This window comes from Macrobrachium nipponense, chromosome 6, assembly GCF_015104395.2.
Source record: "Macrobrachium nipponense isolate FS-2020 chromosome 6, ASM1510439v2, whole genome shotgun sequence".
In the NCBI taxonomy this organism is placed as follows: Eukaryota; Metazoa; Arthropoda; class Malacostraca; order Decapoda; family Palaemonidae; genus Macrobrachium; species Macrobrachium nipponense.
In genome coordinates, this window is record NC_061108.1 from 96575497 (window position 1) to 96595452 (window position 19956).

Sequence of the window (19956 nt, forward strand, 5' to 3'; positions counted from 1 at the left end):
TCCATATCTACGAATCTAACCTTTTTTTACCCCAACTTTGTGGTGTGCATGACTTACAATACTATTTTTCAAGAATATTTATATATTTGCAACTTATGCTGTTTTACCTTTGACATCAGCTTATTTACTTTTGACATGTAGTTCAAAATGGTATCACTTCATTACTTAAATACTGCAGGGGTTCATTACTAATACCTTATCATGGGCTTCAGTATTTAATACAGTACTTATCTTTAGTTGCTACACAAGTGATTCATAGAGCTATTTTTTCCAAACAGCATTTAACACACAACTTTACCTTGAGGTATGCCATAGTTAGGAGAGGAAGTAATGTGAATGGAACAAGATACAACAATGCGGGTTGGGCAGCTTTAAACACCTCTGATGAAACTGTCGCAGTTAAGAGTCCCAGGAAATATCCAATTAAGGAGCAATGGAAGTAACTGAAAAGAGCATTTTACAATAAATATTGTAGAAAAAAAATTATGGTAGCTACATAAAAAAACCTGCTCAACTATCTAAAGCCATTGACTTCAATATTTTTGCTAGTACCATAGTTACATTTGGAAACAGAAAAACTATGCAGTAGGCTCTTTGTATCTTCAGGAAAATTATTCCACAGAGCTGTCATTGTGCAAAAGATGCAGAGGCTCTGGAGACAATGTTCGGTATTCTAAAATTAATCAAATTTCCATATACTATACATAGAGCAAATCTGAGCATCCCTAACTTTGCATCCCATACAGTACATGGCATACGGTCATGAAAATTGCTGTTGTGTAAAGTACACATAAATACTGCTCACCAACATATTGGGATGTAAATGTACCGGGTGTTTAGAAATTAGAGCCCCCCCCACCCCCAGAACAAATGGAAAGTTATGAAGTTTTCTGCTATAGCCTATCTCCAATTACATTGTCTTAAGTTTCTATTAAGCTATTTTTCATTTTACATTTCTTGTATTTTCAGACTGAGGGACGGAGTCAGATACAGCTATGGCTAACGACTCGGAGGAAATCAGATTGACTGACTGAATCCAGGCTATAACCTTCAGAGAGGCCAGGTTTGCTGGTGCATCCTTCATTTCACTTTCCTGGATAGCTAAATACATTAAAAGAGATGAATCCTTTGTTAAAAGAAACTGGAACAAAAATCCATATGACTATCATCGTGAAAAGAGTGAGAATCTTTGAAGGCCTGAAGTCCTTTCTCAGGAGCCAAAAGACATCATAGCTGAGGCAGTGGGTAGACCAAGAGTCTTTACGTAAATTGGCACTTAAACTAGAAACAAAAAGGAGAAAGAAGAGAAGTTATAGTGCTGTATATCGTAAGTTGAAAAAATCTGGTATCAAGCCATTTCATGTTATCAGCAAGCCCAACATCACTCAAACAGAGAGAAGACCGTGCATGGTTTTGTGGTTCATTTCTTAAAGATTGGGATGAAGGGGACTTTCTCCATGTTGCAGCATCAGATGAATTCTTCATTTACACAGTCAGGAAGCCAAATCACAAAAATGACATCAATTGGGCTGCAAAGTTGGATGATATCAGCAATGACGTGCACTATCGCCAAGTTGTGAAATTTCCTGAATGTTTGGGATTTTTTCTCTGTTTCACAGCCAACAGTTAACGCGGATCATCAAAGAAAAAGGACAGTCATGGAATGGCAAATACTCCAGAGAAACTGTGCTTACTGGTGGAGTATTTCCTTTCTTCAAAGATCCTGAAAAATTTTTATCTGTTCAAGAAGTCACATTTTTGCATGATAAGGCACCATGTTTCAAAGCTCTTCAGACACAGGAGCTGCTTCGAACAGTGGTATCGATTTCTTCTCATCAAGTGAATTTCCAGGTAGCTCTCCTGACCTTAATGTGTGTGAATGAAAACATTGGTAGTATCTTGAAGGATCGTGTTGAAGCACGCACAGTGAACTATGATGGTATACCAAGCCTCGACGACCTGCGAAGAGAGGTGACCGGAGTGCTCAGGGAAATGGAATTTGAGTCTCAGCTTTTTTTGTGTTTTGCTGAAATGATACCCCTCGAGAATGCAGGCTGTGGTACAGGCAGATGGAAGCCACACAAAATATTAAATACTCGGAGAGAAACTTGAATAAATACCTGTTCTGAGTTACGTACTTTTGTTTTTGTCTATATCAATTGTAATTTATGTTGTAGAGGGGGGGGGAGCCTCTAATTCCAAAACACAGTGTATATACAATGCTGCTTAAGAAAAACAACATTTAGCATAATTTAATAAGAGACTGCTAGCATTTATTTACATAGCAAAAACAGCTGTTTGTACATCCCAAAATATGTATACTCTGCTCCACCACTTTTTCTCAGGGATAGGTTCCAGAACCCGCCGCAGAAATGCAAAATCACCTATAAAACGCTTATAACTGCCCCTTAAAGTACAATGCTTATAACTGTCTATTTTGAAAGTTCATTGCCTAATTTAGTAGTCCAAATAAAAATATACCTTAAATTAGCACACTAAAACAATTTTATATCAATCCAAATGAAAATACACCCCAAACTACCATCCCAAAAAATCTTGAGTCATCTTAGATTAGTACCCTTTTACATACAACTGTTATTCTTAGTATTTATGTATACCTTCTAAAGTGCTTACAACAACAATTTACTAATTATAAAATAACGTGAACACAGCAAAATATCTATAAAATGTCTAATACAAATTAAGTAAATCTGTCTTACAGAATGTTGACAATTAATCAAGTTGCCCCCGTATACATAAGCATAGCCGTTTTCTCTCGTTGTATTGAAGTCATCCTGTTTTCTTTATATATTGGTAATAACAATTAAATTATCAGTAATTTGCTTTTTTTTTTATTTTGTATTCGTGACTAAATACAGATTTTTGTGATAAATTTACAGTGTACTTATAATGTAGTAATGTATCTATTAAGCTCATTCCAGGTTAGGCCCCAGACAGACTATAATTTATACTCTCTCTCTCTCTCTCTCTCTCTCTCTCTCTCTCTCTCTCTCTCTCTCTCTCTCTCTCTCTCTCTCTCTCTCTCTCTCAATATAATGTAAGATGTAATTGAAATATATTACTATAAAGTGTTTTTGGATGAAAGTAGATATTGTAACAATATTTAAAATAGTTGCTAATTATTTTCAATTTATTTTCCAGTAACAGCAGACTGGAAAATGAAATTAAAATAATTAGCAAATATTTTAAATATTGTACAATATGCTCTATCATCCAAAAACTTTACAGTAATATAATTTCAAATACATCTAACAATACCCTAAGAGAGAGAGAGAGAGAGAGAGAGAGAGAGAGAGAGAGAGAGAGAGAGAGAGAGAGAGAGAGAGAGAGAGAGAGAGAGAGAGAGAGAGAGAGAGAGAGAGGTAACTAGTTATATACTCCTATTTATGCTAATTCTGTAGTCCAACCTGGAAGGAACTTAATAGATACACTGTGAATTACAATAAGTAGATGTAAATAATTTTCATAATAAAAATCAGTATTTAGTCACGAACTCAATATGAAAAAAGCTAATTAGTAATACTTTTAGATACAGTCCAGTCCATAGAAAAAATCTGCAAATTAGTGAAAGTAACCTAGTGAAAGTAACCACTGCATAAACGTGGATAATGTGTTCCACAAAAATCTGCAACAAAATGAAGCACAAAAAAGTTAAATGCAAAAAAGCAGGGCAGCACTATAAACATTATATTCTCCTATTCTATAAATGATAACATAAGACTATATGAAAAATTTTGATACAGGCATTTCTTTTATGGACTGCACATTCAATAGTATAATACGTACTATACAATTCAGTGTGCAAATTCTAACATGGTACCTACAGAACACAAGAAAAATACCCTCCACTGTGGTTAATTACACAGTATATATATATTTATTACATCTACTATGAGATTCAGGGCCTCTGTAACACGGTTTTTTCGCAATAACTTTTTCTCTATGCGTTTCATAGATATAACGCTTATTCAGAATACACATTATATCTACAGATAAATTTTGACTGTATCCTGCATTCCGAAGGTTGAATAAATTTGGTACTTATAATGTAAAAGTGACTTTTTTTTGAAGACGGGCCAACTTACTCAGAGAAAAGGTTTCAAACGCACTCGTTACGTAACTTATGACAGCATTTCTTCCCTCTTTCTCGATGGATGATTGGCTATACGTAACAAAGGCTAGACCTCTGGCAACAATGACATAAAAATTTAAATACAAGCAAAGCAGTACACCTTCATGAACTGTGAAAGCTCTACACTGATAATTGTCATAATGAACAAACCAGCAAAATATGTTAATAAATACAAAATCACTTTGATTATTAGTCTAACTCCCAAAATAAGTTTCATAAGAAATTAGTCAACTTTATAGGTCACAATCAGATTGACAAGATGTAGGGAATAGTTGGTAATTTTCAAAAACATAGTAGACAAGCTTGATTTGATAACTGCTATATCCAATGTCAAGCAATTTTTATTTATTGGCTATCTACCTATTTACTGAAAAAAAAAATAGCTGGTACTGTATTTTGGCTTTAAACCTTCACCAATAATTATCGTCAGAATGATGACTTCATGAGGCTCCACCCACTTTGGCCTCGTTATAATTCCGGATAACACTGAAGGGTATCATGGGCATTGTTGGATTAGAAAATTTAAGTTCTGGCTATAAAAACTCATTTCTCGAGTAGTTGTAAGAAGTGATAAATGACCCTCAAGGATCCCAGCAGTTGGCCTAAACATTTAATTCATGTATATTACTGTTATTACTAGTACTGTTGCGCCACTACTGCTATGTATCGTTCCGCCATTCATAAAGTCTTTGTCATGGCCACGGGCTTTCTCTTGACTGTATAAAGTTGCAAGTCGTAAGACAAATGCAGTTATGCAACTACAGGGACAATTTCAAATCCTGTTAGCCATTCTTGACTGCTGTGGGTTTCAGAGCCGATGAAAAAAGGTGAATGAGTTTCTGTCTGGTGGATGGGCGGGGCAACATTTCGTCAAACGTTGTTTACCTTGCTTATGTAATGAATGTTTTTCGACTCTTGACTCGTAATCATTGGCCATGGTGTCGGCTGGATAATTTTTACTCTATAAAAATTAAAACTATCGGGTTTAGGTTATTGATAATGCTGACAAATTTGTGTGTGGTTGTAAAATATACATATGTCAACTTTCAGCTACATCCGATGCTTTGATAAGGAGCAAAGTCCAAAAAACCGTGTTACAGAGGCCCTGAATCTCATAGTAGTGGTGACTACCTAAACACTAAAATAACAGCTGCTTAAGGGTAATATAAATTTTTTCCTGGTCTTTTACAAAATATTTATTTTATTGTAAGCAAATTGTTGTGCATTGTTGTGCAATAAACAATGAAAACAGTACAGAGTCTGAAAAAGAAAAATAAGTAGACTTAAGATATGAAAATTATCTCTCTCTCTCTCTCTCTCTCTCTCTCTCTCTCTCTCTCTCTCTCTCTCTCTCTCTCTCCCACAATGCTAACACTCACGTAAACCCCAATCTTGGCTCTTGACGTGTTCCTCTTCAGGGTTAAGATGAATTGATGAAATTATGACGTTATTTACAATATCAATGAAATGACTTGTGATGAATGACACTGGAGAGAAATGAAGATTATTGTTTTCTTATGATTAGATGACAGCTGAGTCATCAGAATTGGAATCAAGATTCAAACAGCACAAATTAATGCATCAGTAAAGGTCTTGCAACTGGTGGTGAAATGCATGAAGGTTTAGGCAAGACAGAAGCTTCAGGTGAAGGCTGACAAAATATGATATCAAGGGATGCAGATTTAACAAATTACTAGATTTGGGAAGTTTGGCCACTTTTTAAAACGTCTGTTACAGGATGCCGTTTCCTTTCCTGCTTGAAAATTTCAAAACTGTCCTTCAGAGGTTGAAGGCTGATCATAATGTCATGGGTGTAATTAATGCCATCTTCCACTGAAGGTACAAGCTTATTAATCAAAGCTTTCAACTTTTGGGCTTTGGAAAATATACTGGAGCACTTTTCCTAAGTTCAAACTGACAAGTCTTACTCATCTTATTTTACCTGCTCTCCAAGATCTTCTTTAATCAATCTCCCTATGGCTGTCAAGAAGTTCATGGATGTCAATCTCATATCAGATAACCTTTCACCCCCAAGTTCCTTGGCAACTGCAAGAATATGTTTCACACCACCATCAATTGTGGGAGACTCGTTGAAATCACTAACTATCTCATTCAGGGAATTCCAGTGAGTATTTATAGTCTTGGGTTTTAACCAATCCACAGATTCCTTGATGACTACAATAGCATCTCGGCTATGGTGAATTGATTCCAAAAGTCCATGACACCATTCTCAGGGTTCTTGTTTTTGGCACTGAGACTACTTCTGAAATGCAGCCTTAACACATTTAACCATCCCCGATAAAAAGACAATCAGTAACATAAAGTCTGAAGAAAAAAAAATTTGACAATTCATCCACAACCAACATCATTGATTCAGGATGGCCAGGAGCATTATCAGTGTTGCAGAGAACTCTGAACAGCAACCCTTTCTCCTCAAAATATTTTTAACTTTCAAGACAAAATACCACCTAAATTATTCAATATAGATGATGCTCTCACCCAAGCCTTCTTGTTTTGGTGCCAAAATACTGGAAAAGGATTCTTTTATTTTCAGTGGTCTTCAGTTACTAGTTTAGTGCAATAAGCCAGGTTTAACTGTATCCAGCAGCACTACCATGAACACCAGTGACAAACAATGTTTCAAAGCCTTAAATCCTTTGGCTTGATCAGCATTTTTGCTGATGTACAAACATTTACAAATCTTCCAAAACAATCCAGTTTTGCTAGTTAAAACTTGCTTTAATTAATTTATGGATATCTGTCCTCATCTGGGAATGTTAATGCCATTGGTTATTTTCAAATTTTTAAGCTAGTAACATTTTGCAAACTACAAAATCATGCTTTTCAAGCTTTTTCTCTTTTCAAGTTCTGCTTAGGAGCATTTATGCATGCTTAGTGCTTTCTCAAGCAACATGTTACTATCAATATGAACATTTTTCCTTATCAAATCTTGCCTTTCAAAGTGCTTCATCACAAACTATTGATACCATTCTTCCTGTTGTACTGAAACTAGGTCTTATTTCATGGCCTTTTATTTCAAACTGTGCAAATACTAAAGCCATTTTTCCCTTAACTCTGCAGAACTTTAGCCAAAGATGCACTGCCCTTCAACAAATCTAGAATGTTCACTTTGTCACCTCGAGAGGATTACTGTAACTTTTACCTTGCCTTTGTTTTTTGGGAGACGTTTTTTCACAAAATTAAGGGCAACGTTAGATTAGAGAATGACTACCACACAAATGGCTAGACTGCATGACTGGCTGTGAGACATAGGTACACAGTGTAATATTTTCCCCTCATCAGCAGAGTTATATTATGGGAGTGCCTAAAAGTCAAATTTTTATTACTAAAATTATCTCTCTCTATATATAGATATAGATATAGATATAGATATAATATAATATATATATATAAATATATATATAATATATATATATAAAATATAATATATATATATAATATATAATATACTAATAAAAAAGGAGCCCATAAAAACACCCAAAATGTAGAGAAAAAGTACCTATATTCAGAGACTCCTGTCTCTCTCTTCAGGTTATATGAATAAAAAAGTTTACAGAAAAGTGTATTTATATCGGATTTACAGGTAAATCACTCCCCAGAGATTTAATACAACACCAAACGGTCAGTTAGGTATGGACAACAGAACTCGGCTATTTTCAATCATATAAATTGAACAGTAACCATAGAATAAACTGGAATATGTCACGTGTAATTTATAGCAGGGCAAACTGCCGGTACAAGATCAAATGATGGAATCGGCCTTAATAAAGAGAAGCAGGAATGAAACATCTCATAAAGGAATTGGACCTCGGACATCGCGACGCAGTGATTCATTCAACCAACGCTTAAGAAGATTAAAGGAAGATTATCAGCGGGGGTGACCTAAATTGGCTTACTTGTGGACGAATCTCTTGGTATAAATACCACCTTTTCTGTAAACTTTTTCTTATTCATCATACCTGAAGAGAGAGACAGCAGTCTCTGAAATATAGTACTTTTCTCTCTACATTTTTGGTGTTTTTATGGGCTCCTTTTATTAGATGGAATTCTGTTGTTACAGAACACTTTTACCACCATAACATAATATATATATATATTATATATATATATATATATATATATATATATATATATATTATATATATATATATATATATATACACACACATATATTCATACATACATACATACATACAAACATACATTAGAAAATGGTTGGTGATATCCCTATAAAACAAAACCATTGTTTAAGCAATATTACTGTACTGTATATTTGAACTAACCTTATTTTATTCAGGTTTGAAGGTGGTGGTGGAACTCCAGCTTCTGCTGATAAAAGCTGAGCTTTTTTATACGCATCATACCGCAGCACAAAACACAAAAGTAGGCCTGGCATTACCTAAGGAAAAAATATAATTTAATTACTAAAATTAAATAGAATTACAATTCAAGTAAACATTCTAGTCTAGCCTAACTACTGTTGAACAATAAAAACATGAATACAAAATAACTTAACTGCCTAGAAGAAAAATTTATGTAACAAAATAACAAGGCATTAGAGTAGTACATAATTCCTGAATAAAAAGAGGATGGCTAGACATTATAAAGCTTCCTTAACAAGTGAATAATATTCAGTTTAGGAAATACAATATTAGAAAGGCTCTGATGTCTGGCAAGTTATCTCATCTCTCCTCTGTCACATGCATTTTTTCTAGGCAAAACCCTTACTAAGATCCTAGACTTGCTTGTACAGGAACTTCTTTTGAAGATGCAACACAATCCTAAGAGCACAATTCAATTAAATTTTCTTGGTTTTAATTCAGGAACCACTGTAACTATTCAACTAATCACCATAAACTGGTTTAGTCATACAAAGAATTTATTAGAACACCTATTATAAAACAGGTTTTGATGTAGGAAAAACCTATTTTTTGGTAGCTGCTGTTTGTCCTCAAAAGAGTTACTCTCATGGTCCCCTCCCCCCAGGCTCCATAAGACAGGCTAACCACTTAACTAGTTTGTTTCGGCCAGAATAGTGCTTGTTGGCACAGTGATAGAATATAAAGGACTCAAGACAGAAGGGTTCTACCTCCTAGTCCTACAGTGACTTCCTTGGCTCTCTACATCCCATTTGCACAGATGTGACAACAGTGTATGTTATGTTAGCCATATTCCTCCTCATTACACTCTGGTCTATCCAAGTTCACTAATCCCTAGGTTTGAATCCAGAAATTTGCGCATTTACACAAATTACTACTGACCAAATTTGCCACTTGGTAACTAGTTAAATCTCTTCTAGGCCTCATTCTCAGTTCAGTAAATGTTTTTTGAACTGCAAAGTACATTACCAAGTCAAGTGACTCTTAGGATTGTTTGCCACCAAACCATCATAACGACCATGGGGTAGATATAAAAATCACCATCTCTTACCTGAAGCTACATATTTTTCCAATACCTGCCTCATGAAGCCAACAGGGAAAGATATAAACATCAAAGGCATTCAACGGATGTAACACTTCATCCTTCCTCCAGGCTTTTGGCTTACTGAATTGAATAATACAGGAGTTTGTAGTTCAGGCTAATTGTAAGTAAAATTACACCTGCAAGCCTATAGATGACAAAAAGCACTGGAGATCTTGGAGTTCAAGGACCACTAAAGCAGTTGGGCATAATTCTCCCTATGCCTTCCTGGAGCAAATCTCAAACTACGCTGACCTCATTTCCCTCTGCCGCACATAGATTCCATTCCCAACCATCACAATGTATGCCACCATTTTCACTTTGTTGGTCATCACACCTGTCTCTTAGCAAGTGCATGGAGGTCTGGGAAGTTGGATGTTACAGTTAATGTGATGTCCCACCAGCTATGTCTAAGATCCTGTCACTTGATGATCAAGTAGTTAACTGCCACAATCTTAGACTTGACACATCCATAAGTATAACATCTCTAAGGGAAGAGGCCCTGTAGGGGAGTAGTGCCGTCAGTGCACCTCATGCGGTACACTGTTGGCATTACTTATGGTTCTTTGCAATCTGTCTTCGGCCACTAGCTGCAACCCCTTTCATTCCATTAACTGTACCTCCTTTCATGTTCTCTTTCTTCCCTCTCAATTTCCATCTTCCTAACAATTGATTCATAGTGCAACTGCGAGGTTTTCATCCTGTTACACCTTTCGAACTTTAAACAGTCAATCCATTTAACACTGAATGATCTTATAGGTCCCAGTGGTTGGCCTTTGGCTTAAATTCTGTATTCAATTCAATTCTAAGGAGAGAGGGCCCAATAAGACATCTAATAAGAGTTGATTGGATTTTCCACCACGTAGGTTCCTAAAGGACATCCTCTGAAGCTATGATTAGGTAGTCTTTTGGTAGCGTTAATGTCAATCATGACTACAACCTTGAGCAATACCAACCATGACTGTAACTTGAGCAACTGTATGAAACGCATAGGTGCCTGTTCAGCGATTGCCAGAACTTTGCCATACGATTTGGACTTCAGTGAAAGGATGACAATATCCTGAAACCTGTCCCATGGTGGGAGAACTAATTCTACTTTAACAAGTCTAATTCCATCAAAGGCTTAGTACTAAGTCTTCTTCTACTGACTGATACAGAGTCCAAGTGTTCAGCAAACCTGACACTGGGCAAGAATCATCCTGTGGCAACACCCAGTCATCTCCCACGTCATTCCAATCTGACGCCCCATACCATCGCTGATGATAAATTTTGGGTGACTTCCACTGAGGTCAAGGTTTGGGAAATTACTTCAAGAGAAACTGCCAGGATAAAATAGAACTTTAAACTGGAATACCTTTACTGAAATGAAGCAAGGTCATTTTGTTGAAAACCACATAACTTTGAAAATAAGCAGCCTTGAGTTCCACTGAAGCTAGAAAGTCCCAGTCATCTCCATCTTAACAAAGGGTTTGCCACAAATTTGTTCTGTGGGTAGAAGTCTACAATCAGTCTCTGTCTTCCTATTAACTTGGAATTGCAAACAAGATGACTGTAGAATCCAGATATGTTCCACACCTTTTCAGTTGCCTTTATTTCCAGTAATGATTCTCTGTCTAAAGCCTGGAATCTCTCATCAGCTGCTATATATCATTAAGTCTACTGACTGGGACAATAATGGGGGCTTGTCCCCCAGAATGTTGTGTCGATAACTTAATCATTTCTACTAATCATCCCTTATTACCTATATCCTGCAACAATCTTTAACACCTCTAGAGACAAGCCTACACTTGTGGAAGATCTTTCAGCAAGGGAGTAATTTCCTAAATTCCTTATACCCCACTTTCCATGAGATATCACAATAAACCTCCCACCTTTCTTAGTCCTAATGACCAACCACTGCCAGTTGCTGGAGTTGACCCAGTTTGTGTAAATCTCATATACACTGTGCCTGGCTTCCTCTGTTGCCTAACCTTTGGAAGAGATAGTCCTGGCCATTGAGTTCTCTCCTGCTGGATGTTGAATGTTGTCTTCTGGATAACAACATGGTGCCATTGCTGACAATTTCTGCCCGGGTAGCCTCTAAGACCTACCTAACAATACTCTCTGGAAACAGGAATGGGTACAAAGGTTCACTGACCTATGAAGGCTTCATGTCTATGGAGGAATATGGTTGGAGAGGACCTTGGTCACCACTTACTTGCTTGTCTCAGCTCCCAGTAGACAATATCATGAAGGAATCTAGTGTTCAACTAAGACAACTAATGTAGTAGGATGAGAGGAAGTTTACCGGACAACCTGCTACTTTTGTCACCAACAAAGGCAGCAAACAGCACCCAATCTTGTTACATGAGCCAAATATGTCAGTATTGTAAACAGATATATTTATTCCTTCAGAGATGGATGTACCATCTCTTATTAGAGTAGTTATAATACTAAAAAAAAAAAAAAAAAAGCCAATAGCCAGGTAACCAAGATCAGCTTACAACACTTGCATCTCAACTGCCATTAAAGGAAAACTTTACATCAAGAATGTATTTTAACTAAATAATTTAGTTTGTACTGGAGTAGGTTGGGAGAAAGTTTTAGGCAAGAAAAAAAAAAAAAAAAAAAAAAAGCTTTCCTAAATATTTTCAGCGTGAAAGAAGGTGCTATACATATTTTAACAAGGTGATAAATGTGCACCTTTAGTTTTGCTATAGATACTGACTAGTACATTGTTCAAAGTCAGATTATTCGAAGCAAAATTACGCCAGCATATGGACCTGCCTGACAATGCTCTACTTAGAATGTGAAAATATTTCTCAAGATCTTTTGAGTGGTGTCCTTCTTTCCAATACTGCATGTTCTTTGGACCATTTCAGTACAGTAGAAAAGGAAGGAATACCACAACAGACAGAATGTACTATAAGTTAAGGAAGACAATGTTAAAGATTTCACTTTCTGGTTCATCTAAAAATATGAAATATTTTTGTTTTAGAAAATGCATAGCATTCTCTATATATCTTTAGAAAGCAAGAATATAAAAGTACATGTAGTCAATCTTAATGCAGAATGAAGATGGAAAACAAATCACTGATAATTTGCCCTAGCAAACATCAGTTACTATTTAGACTATTGATAACTAATCTATCATTACTACAGACAATGAAACACAGGTGGAGCGCTATATTGTGCTATTGACATAAGTTTTGGATTTCTTACTGAAGGTAAAACAAAATATAAAGCATAGGAACATTAAAGATATTGAACACCATCTCATTTCTCATGCTGTCAAATTAATTATTATTATTATTATTGTTATTATTATTATTATTCAGATGACCCCTATTCATATGGAACAAGCCTACAGGGGCCATTCGCTTGAAATTCAAGTTTCCAAAGAATATGGCATTCATTCAAAAGAAGTAACAGAAGGTAAAGGAAAATATAGGAGATCAGTTATTAGAAACTAATGAACCCTCAATTTAGAGCAATAAGTAATATAGTGACGTCGCATAAACGCTGCAAACTAACAGAAATGTTTAAAGAGAGCGAGTGGCTTTCTTCCAAGAGGTAGCTTAATCAGTAACTAACACTGGTATCATGAATTTGGAATGATTTGCCAGCTCCATCAGCCAAAGATAAAGCATATGTTAAGTACAGTAAGGGAGTCCCCGGTTATTGGCAATCTAGTTTTATGCGCCGATAATAGAAATGGCGCTGATACATCAACCAGTTACAATCGGTTATCGGCAATTTTCGCTTATCATCAAGCCATCAGAACAGAAACCCCCAAATAACCAGGGACTGCCTGTATTAGGATTTTGCATTTGTGTACAAAAAAAGTTTTTGTTGAAATTCCAATTTTGGATGGCAAAAACCCAATACAAAGACAATTTACTTTGACAGGAGTGACACAAATTACTAATAGCCACGCAAACCACTCAAACTGTTGACTCAATTTACAGAAAATCTCCTATCCCTAAATGAACTCAAATAAACTTACAATATCTCCCAAGCCAAGCATTGAAAAGTGGCCAGTATTGTGCATGGATGGGAAGACAAGTTTGCCAGGGAGAGACAACTTAGGTGCTTCTCGTCCCACACTGCCAAGATGAAGTTTACGTGCCATAACTCCGACAGGGTTTTCTGCTGGACGGGTGGCAACCTGAAAATAATTGAACATAGGATTTTACTACACAAACTAAAACTACAAAATTGTGTGAAGTACAAAGGCAATGTACATACAAAAAAATAAACACAAGAAAACTCTTGTTCACAAATTAAAATTTACAACCAGGCCTTGATAAAATAAACTTTTAGTTTACTTAAAAATATAACAGGAAAGGGTGGGATTTTCTCGTTCAATTTTCTAGTTTAATTAAATTTAGTAATTACTTTTCAAAGGGGTTGTAAAACCAAGCAAATACGTATCCTGTTTACATAAAAACTGCTAGACTTCAAAAATGATCAATATGAATTATTAAAAAAAAAAACTATTCCAAAAGAAAACAAAAACTATAGATTACCTGGTACCTAGGAAAATGCTTCATTAAGCAAAAAATAGCAAATTTTAAGGGCTAACTTTACCGTGACCCTCAAGTGGGAGAGTGTACCGTTTTTTCTTTCTAGTTATTTATAAACAAGACTTAAAATAATTTTGCATATTTTTTCCATATTTTTTTATTTCCTTCAGTGAAAATATTCTCATATATGTATGGAGAACATAGGTACTATATACGTATGGTTTTTGGAAAGGTCTTAATGTATTTTACAAAACTGAATAAAGTATTAACTCCTTATGAGACTAAATAAAAGCTAATGATACCATATGGAATTTATTAATTACGGCTTTGTTGGAAAAAAAAAGTTTTTCAGTACTTGAAAGCTTTCCCCTTGTACTTCAAAAATGACCCTTTGGTCCTTCAAAAATGCCTGTTCCCAATCGTAAATAAAAAAATAAATAAAATAAAAATAATTTGGCCCATTCAAAAACACAATCAATTTTCATTTACTTTGTATGCATTATTTCTAGACACTTACAATAGGCCATCACATTTACACTACCATAAGCATCAAAGTTTCTGAGAAATATATAAAAGTTACCTTAATTATTTTGTTTCTGAATTTAAATAAAACTTAAATATAAAATGCGATACAGAAGTTATACATTTAATGTGACAAGAGGTAAAAATATAATCAAATGATTAAACATCAAAACTTAATACATTAATATATATTTCAACATAGGGAAAAAGAGATATAAGTTAACATACTGTATTTACATCTGCTACCCATCAGACGTTTACATTGCTGAAATCCATATCTGATGTACAAAAGGCTCTGAGCAAGTTTTTTGAAAGTGAAGAGCTAAACCAATTGTTTTTTTAACAATTTATTTGTATATGGAATAAAAGAATAAAGTAGACTGAAAAAATTCAATAAACAATATGCTTTGCGTAACATTTCAAAAACTTTCATTTTTCTTAATACTTATTGGTTTATTCAATAAAATATCTATACATTCCTGAAGCTTCTTAATTTTTTTCTTAAATTTTCTAAAACTAACTTTCTCTATTATTTTTCTACCTTATAGCATAATTAGTGATCTAAATATATGATTGTGTTTATTTTTCCTGTCAGTGGTCTAAAATATGATGAGTTGTCTTTATTTTTTATTTATCATTTAATTTATAAATTCTCCTCAAGCAGGTAATTTATGTCTACTGGGTATATTTGCTCTACTGAGTACAATTTGTCCATGGGTTTCTTGCAGGAACCACTGGGTAAAACAACACTGTTGACTGCAAACATAACACACTACATCTACTGAACTGGAAATATCTACCTATTATAAAGTCAGTGGATTTTGATACTATTTACATACTTAAGCTTTCTCTGTTGTATGCTATGTTATGTTTTATTTATTTTTTACATTCACATAATATTACAGTGGGCTCGCCATATTCGCGTTCTCCTGATTCTCGGACTCACGCATTCGTGGATTTCTCTCTGGAACATATCCCCCCCAATATTCACAGGAAATTTGCCTATTTGCTGTATTTTTCTATGAGAAATATCCACAAATTCCTGTTTTTTTATTTATTTTATTTAATCATAAAATGCACTTCGTGTGATGAAACTAAAAAAAAAGCAGGTGTTAAAACTTTCAATGGGTTTTTCTTGAGTTTTAACTAACAAAATAAGTAATTTTAAGCATTTTCATAAGGGTTCCAACTATTTGGGGGGGGGGGGGGGGTGGGGGGGGGGGGGGGGGGGGGGATTTTCCTGGTATGCACACACACCCCCTCCCCCACACCAGATACGAGGGGGCCACTGTACACTACAAGTGGACTAACATGTACTTTGGAAACAGGATAAATTCTCTCAATACCACACTTGGCTTTTTTAGCTCTAAATACAAGGTAGATCAGCTACTGAACTTTAATTTTTTGAAGAATTTCATTCATTTATTTCATGTTCATTGATGTGTATCTGTATTAAATTTTTCAATAGTGTTGGGTTTGCCCTTCAAAGGATTTGTCACATGAAAAACTTTCAGCACAGATAATATAAGGTATTTTCTTGAATTTGGAGGGGTATAATGTAATTATTTTCAGCATTACTACATTTTACCTTTTATGTCACTTTCAACTTCACATCAGTATTCACCCTCCACAATTTACTTTATTATATTAACTTTATGCTTAATTGGTATTGCTTAACTCACTCTACAGTAATAACAGAAATTCTTAAAAATACATTGGGACTGTGGGTATCATCACTGGCTGTTTGACATGAGATAATACGGTACTGAACTATTACAACCCCCCCCCCCCCCCAACCTTTATTATAAAAAAAAAAAAAAAAAAAAAAAGTGAAAACAGATATTGGAAACTACTCACCTTTACCATTACATTGGCATTGAACAGGTAGGATGAGAAGAAAACCCAAAAAACGTCATACACAAGAAGACCCGTTAACAAGAGTGTGGAGACCTTTAAACTTGGTAAACGTACAAATGCAATGAATGCCACACACAAACCCATTCCCATGGCTGAAAAAAGTTAAAAATTATTAAAAGACCTTTATTTAATACTACTTCATAAACATACCATTACAGTAAAACACTACAATTACTGTTGATCAAACATTTTACACTTGCCAGGTAAGAAAAACCAACAATCTAATTGCAGTAACAATACATGGGAAAGACACTGACTAAAGTACAGAAAAGCTCTCTGGCAATGACTGCTCAGCTTCTCCTGTTGAGATTCTACAAACTACGTATATAATTAATATAAAAATCTTGTTCTTTAATCTTCATAAACTACATCAATGTCAAAGTATGAAAAAGTATCCATTTACATATGCATAAATCTATTTATAATACAAGACTGTGCAATGAACAGTGACAAAGAACTATACATACCATCCATGAGCAACCAGTGACCAGTCATGACCCAAATGCAGACGATGGATACAGAGAGGCAGAATGCCATAATTTCTGCGCCTGTGAACCTTCCACACATTCCAAATGATATTCTGAAAGACAAACAAAACTATTTAATATTCATCACTGAAAAGAGAGATTGTAATTTGGATATCTACCTAGTAGTAATTAAATCTAAGACAACTCAAAGGATGGGACTTTAACATATACGGTACTTATGAGAATGCTGGAAGTATTTTAAACCAGTTAAAGAAGTCATTCTCCAACCTTCAGAGACAAGACACAATTGATGTATATACTTAGTGTATTTACAATTCAATAATACAAACATGAATATGTACGAATGCGTATGCTAACAAATAATAAGAAAGCTATTTTTTAATATTTTAAATTTATACTTATTTTTTACAATTTGTTCTTTATACCAAATTACAATGGCACTCTTAATTTACTGCACTGACAGTACATGACATTATACAAAATACCGCACAAAAAGAGCAAATTCCATCAATTTGCCTTTAATGGTAAGTAACACATGTTTGGCCATTTCTGACCCAAGGTTCATGATCTTAGGGGCTAAAGGTTTTTAAAGTGAGGTTTTTGAAGAAACATTTATTATTATTAAAATATCACTTACCCTGTAACTTTTATTTGGTAAATTTCTGTTAAAGGAACCCAAAAGAAATTTTACTTGAAAAAGATACAAGAAAAAATGAAAATCTCCAATACACATAGACAACATTGAAGGTTACAAAGGTATAATACATAATAAATTTTCTTACTTCAACATAGTAGATGAACATTTCTCGTTTTTATTTTTCATGAGCCAAACTAAAAACATAAATAAATTAGTGATTTTTAATGTTATGGAGTCAGCTTTAAAAATAACTGAGAATGGATATAATTTAAAAAGCCATTCCAGAACACATCCCATCTAATGAATGTTACCATCAAAACCTCTAGTGATTGTTAGAGTACAGTAGATATTACCAAAACATCTAGTAAATGTTATTGTCAAAACATCTACTGAATATTATTATCTAAACACTTAATGAATGACTTACATTTAAATTTACACATTTTCACTGAAAAGTACTGTTTCTGTTTCAAATTCTTCCCAACCTCGAAAATCCATCTTATTTACACTTGCTATTCACTGGTATGAAGGATATTTAAAGCATTTTTGTTTAATTATCCAAAAATATGAATCCAATAGGCCACTAAAAAGAAAACTTGAAGAAAGGGTTAACATCAAGAATCATGGCATTAGGTTTAGTAACCTTTTTTTTTCAATTAAAATATTTGCAAAATAGTATAGAGCTTGACACTTAGTTGAGTATTGCCATACAGCAGCCAACATTTTTTTTCAATTAAAATATTTGCAAAATAGTATAGAGCTTGACATTTAATCGAGTATTGTCATACAGCAGCCAGCAATACTGTACTAAAACAATCTTCATTATTATAATGAAGAATCTTTACAATTTTCAGCTAACCCATGTACTGTATCAAGTTTGAATATTTTGTAAGTTGCAAAGAATAAGATACAATGTAATTTTTTATTTTTAGTTTTAATAACAACCCACTCTAGCCATCCCTATGAGTGGCCTCATTAAGTTATTTTCATATATAATACTAACAGTATAGAGCTTTTTACTCTTCACACAGTTTTAATGGTCACAAGAGACTGGCCTAAGAATCAATATAACTGGGATGAGCCAAAAGAGTAACTAGTCTGAAACACAAGCTATACCCTTAAACAAATTACATACTAATTTAGTCTTCATTATAATAGTGCCTTTCAGATATATTTTCTGTACCATATGTTAAGGATGTTATATTAAGGGGGCCGGCCGGCTAATGCCCTTTTTCAAGGACAGGACTTTGATATTCATACCACTTAATAAGGTGACTTGGGACATCTCCAAACCGCATATGATTTTCGCCTCTGACCTTCGGTTTTGTGACGCCAGGGCGATTTATCCCGAAAATAACCATTTTTCAAATTCTATCTCCTCCCTTGATATTTAATATTAAGACCTGGGATTACTACCATATATAGACCTGATGTAGACCTCCAATCGAATGAAGAGTTTTTTTTCTAAAAGTAATTTTTTTGCTAGATATGAATTTTTCAATATGGTCAAAAAATAAACCCTATAAATCAGGAGAAAAAAATTTATAAAAAAAATATGAAACAAAAATTGGAAAAAAAGGGCTCTATTTGATTGTTCTATAATGTCTTTCTGAGTTATATACCAAATTCCAATGTTATAGCTTTAAAACTAAGTGAGAAGATAGATTTTGAAGGTCAATAAGTATAGTTTTGAGATACGGGCGTTCAAAGTTTTCCTTCGTATTTCTATAAAGACAATATTAATAAATAATGATTATTATGAATGTATATTTGTTTTTTGTGTATTAATAAACCAAAACTATTTTATTTATCATAATTTAATCATAAATGATGATCCCTTTGCTCATATATCGCAAGGCAAGATGGGGCACTCCTTCCTACGCAATTCTCTCTCTCCCCTTCACTAGCTCTGCTTATTACAGCGAATTTTCTTCTGTGTGTTAGCGAGATGTTTTCCTTGTATTTTCCTCTTTGGCATGATGAAATTCTTGCCCGAAACAATGATAAACAAACGTAATTGCAAGAGAATGTCAAGAGGTGAAACTCGAAGGCGTACACTTTTTTTTACAAAGACAATTTAATAAATCATGATTATTATGAATTTCATATTCCATTTTGGGTATTAAAAACCAAAACTTTGTTATTTATCATAAATGAAGATCTCTTTGCTCAAAGATCGTAGCCTTAGGCACAGTATGACGTGTGCTGTCAAGCAAGACGGGGGCGTTACTAGGCAACCCTCCCCTCTCTCTT

At 34.4% G+C, this 19956-nt stretch overlaps 1 protein-coding gene across 6 annotated transcripts in view; it reads right to left on the bottom strand.

Moving 5' to 3' along the window:
• The window catches only part of LOC135216398 (signal peptide peptidase-like 3), a 190543-nt gene that overhangs the window by 4824 nt on the left and 165763 nt on the right, over positions 1-19956 (bottom strand). For all 6 annotated transcript variants that reach the window (XM_064251684.1, XM_064251686.1, XM_064251681.1 and 3 more), the window contains 5 exons: positions 17046-17158; positions 16519-16670; positions 13620-13781; positions 8458-8573; positions 299-443 (listed from right to left, as the gene is read on the bottom strand). In XM_064251684.1, coding sequence (XP_064107754.1) covers positions 299-443; positions 8458-8573; positions 13620-13781; positions 16519-16670; positions 17046-17158 — 688 coding nt within the window. The remainder of the gene's footprint in view (positions 1-298; positions 444-8457; positions 8574-13619; positions 13782-16518; positions 16671-17045; positions 17159-19956) is intronic.